The sequence below is a fragment of the Solanum lycopersicum genome, chromosome 4 (genome assembly GCF_036512215.1).
Source record: "Solanum lycopersicum chromosome 4, SLM_r2.1".
Classification (NCBI taxonomy): domain Eukaryota; kingdom Viridiplantae; phylum Streptophyta; class Magnoliopsida; order Solanales; family Solanaceae; genus Solanum; species Solanum lycopersicum.
In genome coordinates this window covers 64,999,443-65,005,821 of record NC_090803.1, presented here as the reverse complement: position 1 = coordinate 65,005,821, position 6,379 = coordinate 64,999,443, and the positions used below count along the sequence as shown (strand labels likewise).

At 31.8% G+C, this 6,379-nt stretch overlaps 2 protein-coding genes and 1 long non-coding RNA gene across 3 annotated transcripts; 1 reads left to right on the top strand and 2 right to left on the bottom strand.

Moving 5' to 3' along the window:
- Positions 1-1,083: 1,083 nt before the first annotated feature.
- Positions 1,084-2,623, top strand: LOC101245157 (probable isoaspartyl peptidase/L-asparaginase 2). The gene is made up of 4 exons (NM_001346184.1): positions 1,084-1,298; positions 1,452-1,685; positions 1,783-1,869; positions 1,949-2,623. The coding sequence occupies exons 1-4, from the start codon at positions 1,137-1,139 to the stop codon at positions 2,441-2,443; spliced, it is 978 nt and encodes a 325-aa protein (NP_001333113.1). The 5' UTR covers positions 1,084-1,136; the 3' UTR covers positions 2,444-2,623.
- LOC138348353 (uncharacterized) lies at positions 2,610-3,099 on the bottom strand. Its single transcript, XR_011220916.1, has 2 exons — positions 2,971-3,099; positions 2,610-2,882 (listed from the first exon to the last, which is right to left on the bottom strand). It is a non-coding gene; the product is annotated as an uncharacterized lncRNA (long non-coding RNA).
- Positions 3,100-3,410: 311 nt separating this feature from the next.
- On the bottom strand, positions 3,411-4,810 carry LOC101244865 (probable carbohydrate esterase At4g34215). Its single transcript, XM_004238076.5, has 2 exons — positions 4,055-4,810; positions 3,411-3,802 (listed from the first exon to the last, which is right to left on the bottom strand). The coding sequence occupies exons 1-2, from the start codon at positions 4,712-4,714 to the stop codon at positions 3,539-3,541; spliced, it is 924 nt and encodes a 307-aa protein (XP_004238124.2). The 5' UTR covers positions 4,715-4,810; the 3' UTR covers positions 3,411-3,538.
- Positions 4,811-6,379: the final 1,569 nt, after the last annotated feature.

Below are 6,379 nucleotides of genomic sequence, written 5' to 3'. Positions count from 1 at the left end.
TAATGTTTAAATAGATTATGTTAATGTTGTTGTTATATAATGTCAGACATCTATAATTTCAATGATATAAATCTACAAGAAAAATAGGACACATGATATAATTACTATGAAAAGATAAAATATATTTAATAAATAATAAAATAAAAAGAAAATATAGACATACTAAAATTAAATTATACGTTACATGAAACAAATCTTTTGGTCATTATCTAAGTATATTACAATTTTTTTAAAAAGAGCCCTAGTCAAAAATACCTTTACAATTTTCCCTTTTTTATATGTCACGTGAGGTTACCTCCAAATAACTAGGAAACGCACGTGACAAAAGAAAAAAAGCTTTTAAAATTTAAATTCCAGAAAGAATCTCGTGAAATGAAATACACGTGACGTCAGCGAGACTAGTGGTGAGTGGTCGATACTGAAAATTAATTTCACAAAATTTTGGTTGAGAGTAACAGCTCAATTCCGTCAAAAGCACTTAAAATAAATATTTTTTTTCCTCTTCATTTTTACTTGTCACATTTTAAACTTTGAATCGACATATTTATCAAATAAATACTCATTCCGTTTAATTTGAAATTGGTGGAGAGTTTTGAAAAAATATTTTCCTTAATTTTTGAAGGGACATTTTTTTTGAGAAAAAAAGAGTTGATTTCGAAAATATTTTTTCAAAACTTTTGCCCAAACTAAACATGAGAAAATTGGAAAACATTTTTCAAAAAATGTTTTCCTTCATACCAAGCACACTCTTAAACATGATATAGGAAAAGTTAAAATTAAAATGTTGTCAAAAAATAAAAATGGTCATTTTTTTTAATTCAGACTAAAAATAAAATAGGGTCATTCTTTTTAAAAAAAGAAAGTATTATAAAATAAAGGTGAATTTAACATTTTTAAATATAATTATTATTTAATATAAAAATATATTTTTTAGACTGACTATTTTTTTTAAAAAAAATATAAACTAAGAAATGGATAATAATAATAAAGAAAACAAACAAATAGAACCCAAGTAGGATTTGTGCGTCTTTCTCTATATAAAGAAGCCAAAACACAATTTTACAAGCATCAAAACAATTAACAAATTAGAGAGAGAAAAAGAGGGAGAGCCAAAAGAAGGAGTTTAGTGTAGAAATATGGGCGGTTGGGCTATAGCGGTGCACGGTGGCGCTGGTGTGGACCCAAATCTCCCAGATGAACGTCAACAACAAGCTAAGCAACTCCTTACTCGTTGCCTTAACATTGGAATCTCCGCTCTTCGCTCTTCTCTACCTGCCATTGATGTCGTTGAACTCGTTGTACGTATCTATTATCCACTAACATTCAGCTATTATTCGCTTCGATTCGTAAAAAAAATAAATCAATCTCAGATCTACATTTGTGTGAATTCCATTTTTTTGCATGTCGTTTTTTTTTTCTTTGAATTGACGGTTTTGATTCTGGTTGTACAGGTGAGAGAACTTGAAAGTGATCCTCTATTCAATTCGGGTCGTGGATCTGCATTAACTGCAAATGGAACAGTGGAAATGGAGGCGAGCATTATGGACGGCGATGGTAGACGATGCGGCGCCGTTTCTGGTATCTCCACCGTGAAAAACCCAATTTCTCTCGCTCGCCTTGTCATGGATAAATCTCCTCATTCTTACCTCGGTTTCTCCGGCGCCGAAGAATTCGCCAAACAACAGGTCAATAAATTACCAGATTTTTTTTATAAAAAAATCAAATCATTGCAATTGTTAAATCCTAACAATAATTTAATAATGAATTAATTTTTATTATCAGGGCGTGGAAATGGTAGACAATGAATATTTCATAACTGAGGACAATGTTGGTATGCTGAAGCTAGCCAAAGAGGCTAACACCATTTTGGTATGTTAACACATGTCATAAACATTTGTTAATGATAACATAAATTGATTAATTGACAAATTTTATAAAAAAAATTCAGTTCGATTACAGAATTCCATTAACTGGATTGGATTCGTGTGCGGCATCCGTTGAAAGCCCAATTCACATGAACGGATTACCGATAAATATTTATGCACCGGAGACGGTCGGATGTGTGGTGGTAGACCGGCAAGGCAGGTGCGCCGCCGGTACTTCCACCGGTGGTTTAATGAACAAAATGACCGGTCGGATCGGTGATTCACCTCTGATTGGTGCTGGGACCTACGCCGGTGAGCTTTGTGGGGTGTCATGTACAGGTGAAGGAGAAGCTATCATACGTGGTACCCTAGCACGTGACGTGGCAGCAGTTATGGAATACAAGGAATTGGGTCTTCAAGACGCAGTAAACTTTGTGATTAAGAAGAGATTGGATAAAGGTTTCGCTGGGCTTATTGCTGTGTCTAACAAAGGGGAAGTGGCTTTTGGGTTTAATTGTAATGGAATGTTTAGAGGATGTGCTACTGAAGATGGATTTATGGATGTTGGTATTTGGTAATACAGATTTTAGAGAGACTTTTGAGTTTATTAGGCTTTAATTTTCATTTAGCGATGCTTGATAAATAATTACTAGTACCAATGTTTTAAGTTTAATTTTGTATTGGGCTTCATAAAGTAATGAACTCCGACGATTTTTGGCATTATGCTATTAATATTAAGACATCTTTATCAAACCAAACATTTTACCATTATTCAAGTTGTATTACATGCACAAAAAACAGAGGAAATGATGTATCTCAATCTTTTTTGCCACCGGCACCTGCAATGGTTTCCTTGGCAGACTCAATTTTTTCAGCCAAAGAATCACCAGTTTCACGTTTCTGATAGGTTAGAGGAACATGTGTGATTTTCACATCTTCTTTTTGTGGTTCTTCATCTTCATGTCCAGCTGATTTTTTGTAATTTGTAGTATCCACCTTATGAGTCTCTTCTGCACCCTGTAACAAACAACAACAAATTAAGATAAAAACACACTAGAAATTAAATTATTGATGAAAACAGAGTTTGTGTGAGTGATTTTGTAACCTTTGAAGTGTCCATGTCTTTTCTTCTTTCAATGAGTTAAAGCTTAAGGTGTTTTGAATTTTACGAATGTTGTATAAATATTGGTAGGTTTGTGATTTGATGAGATCAAATGGATAAACAAAAAATATAATGGTACAAGGCAAGGACACGTTTTATATGTTAAAGATGCGTAATGGCTAGGTACAATTGGTTGAATGAATAATATTTTTATGAAAGTTTGACACGTATGAATCAACTTGGCACATTGTCATCCTTTACAACACAAATTGTGTAGTTAAGGTCAATTTGTTGGGCGTTTTAAGGATTGGAAGTTTAACTTTAAATTGAAAATTGTATTTGGACATTTGCATCAATCAATAATTTTTTCATAATGTTTGTTTACATTGAGTAATATTTTGTCTTTATTTCGATTTCATATCAAGAATATTTCGCAAATGGATATTAGGCCAAGTAAAAGGAATAGGACGAGCCCTTCCTATTCAAAACTTGGAATATAGCAAAACGTTTACTATTGTGGTAACAAAGTTCATTTTGTAAAAGAAATAATACAAAGGATTGGAAAGAAGTTCTAAGAGAATATATTAGAAGGGAAAAAATTAAAGAAATTATAAGTATTCGACGATGTAAAATTGTTTAGGCTCAAAAAAGCATGAGCAAACATATGAGCAAGTTGAACTTGTGATGATGTTGTTAGATGAATGCCATCTGAACCTACTTCGAGTCCCTTAGCATCAATCTTTATTACATTTGAGATGTTGATTGCCAATTGAGCTGCTCTTACTTCTTCTATATAGGGCCCTTTAAATGGTTTTTTAGGATACGGTATGATAACCTGACATAAAATTAAATAATAAAGTGAAATACGAATATATTAATAAACAATCACACAATTCAACATCGAAAATGCTAACAAACTAGTAGCTCTATCACATGATCGACTAGACTTTTGAGTTTGGCCTATTTTATTTGGTCTATATAACAATCATCACCTAAAGATACATGTTAAAAATAAGATAAAGAACTCCAAAAACATGAGTTCAATAGAATCCAAATGATCACATCACAAATTATGTTGATTAATTACCTGGAAAATGGGAAGATTAGATGAATTCAAATCACTACGCAAATCATGAATAAATTTCTCCAAATTGATCTTATAATCTTTGTATCCATTTCCTCCTTTTACATCACTTTCACCATGATACCATAATAACCCCCTAATAATTCCACCACTTTTTTCAGCAATTTTTGCTCTTTTAACCAATTCATCATAAGGATGAGTCCCAATTCTCCATTTATCCAAACTAGTTCCTCCTCTAGCACAAGGTACCAAACCAATTACACCAAAATTCGAGTCTTTTTTAAGAATTTCATTAGCAAATGCCATTCCAGGACCAAGTCCACAACTCGTTAAACAATCGATCCCATAATTTAGAGGCTCGTGTGCTTCTTCCCATTTTTGAGCTACGTTTAATCGTATAATTTTATGATTTGGTTTACATTCTTTAGGCACAAATCCATTCCAAACTTTAGTAACATTTCCTCCAACAATTTTTTTAATGACTCCACCACGTCCTGCCATGTTGCTTTGTCCTGCTAATAGGAAAACTTGTACTTTTTTCATGACACTATTTGTAGTGTTACATTCCTTCACTCTTTTTGGACTCATTAACCAACATAAGTTTGAGACAAGTAAAAGAAATGTTAAGATCAAAATTATTTCATCATTTTTGTGCTTCAGCATATTGTGGTGGTGAATCACTTTAGAGGTAAACTTGAAATAACGCAAAGAAACGGTGTTTTTTTTTTTTGTTTTATATTATTTTGATGAGAAAGTAGCTTTTATTTTCTATTTTTCTTTATTTAAGAGGATTAATGTAATTATACCCAAGTTCTATGTATAATGCAATTCTTATATTATCTTACTTCCTTTTTTTTTTAATTTCATTTTAGTGAGTGCAGTTAATCTCAACACTTGCTTCAATAATGAGTGAATGAAATGCATAGACAGAATACTTTCTTTAAAAAGATAAAAGATAGAAAAAGAGAGAACGAAATCTTTTAAAAACAATGTTAGGATGGATTCATTGCATTTATTATCTTCTAGAATATAAAACTATTGAACATGAGGAGATTAAATAAAGATTTTTAAAACGTTCATAAAAAAATGTTTATATTTGTTTTTTTTTAATTAATTACTTTAAATATGGTTGTGAGCCATTAATGTAGGGTTAGGCTTCTTTTTTTTTGTTGGAGGGGGTTAGGCTTCACCCCTAGCGTTTACCAAGAAATAAGTACGAGTTCGTGGCGGTGTTTGGTGGATGTTAATCGTCAAACTTGTGATTGATAAATAAAAATTGATTTTTTTAGTAAAGTATAAAATATATCGTCAAATATTTAATAAAATTTCACAAACTCATAAGAACAATTACGCAACTACCTGACAAAAATATATAGAAGGAATAGCGTACACTATTTTTCTTACTTTAGTTTTGAATTAATTGATTAGTTCAAGTTAGACAAAAAAAAAAAAATAGAAAAGAAAAAGAGTTTATCGCTAAATCTAATCTTCTATTCCACGCACTGGTAAAAAGCATGCTCCGGTAGCATACAATGAAATAAAACAATCTCATCATTTGTTTGACATCTTGATGGTCTTTCTCTCCATATCAATACTCTAGAAACGAAAAGGCTCAAAAATATTTTTAAACTATCGAAAAAAGTTGATCATATTTACATTTAAACGATATTCAGGTTTAAAATTATTCTTCCAGTCAAAGTATTGGATTACACTTACCCTTTTAGTTAACAAAAGTATATTAAGTGTCACGTGAACGCCACACAAGTGCCAAACATTTCTCAATTCCACATAGACTAATAAGATCACTAATATCTAATTTCCCCTTATTTCTTTTAAGATACGAGTTCGTCTACTTCTCCTCATTTCCCCGTTTCCCTTGGAAATGATTTCACCCCACCCTTTTCCCTCATTTCGTAAGAAACGATTTCACAAATTTCTTCATTTCGTGACTGATAGCCTCTGCAGGCGGATTACGATATCATATTATTCAATATCAATTTGTTATAAATAAGATCAAGATTTAATATCAAGAAATGAAATAATACGATTTTTCAAATGAAGATTCCGACACTGTTTCGAAATCTATGTCAACTTCGAAATCCAGCCACAAAATAAAGAAATCTGTGAAGTCGTTTCTTACGAAATGAAGGGAAGTGCTGAAATAGTTTCTAAGAACAATAGAGAAATGAGGGAAAAATTAGCGGAAATGAGTGAAATCGTATCTTAAGAGAAATGCGGGTGAAATTAAATATTAGGGTTATTATTCTACATGGAAGTGAGAAATGTTTGGTGTGATCTTCATGTGGAGTCCACGTGACACTTAACATA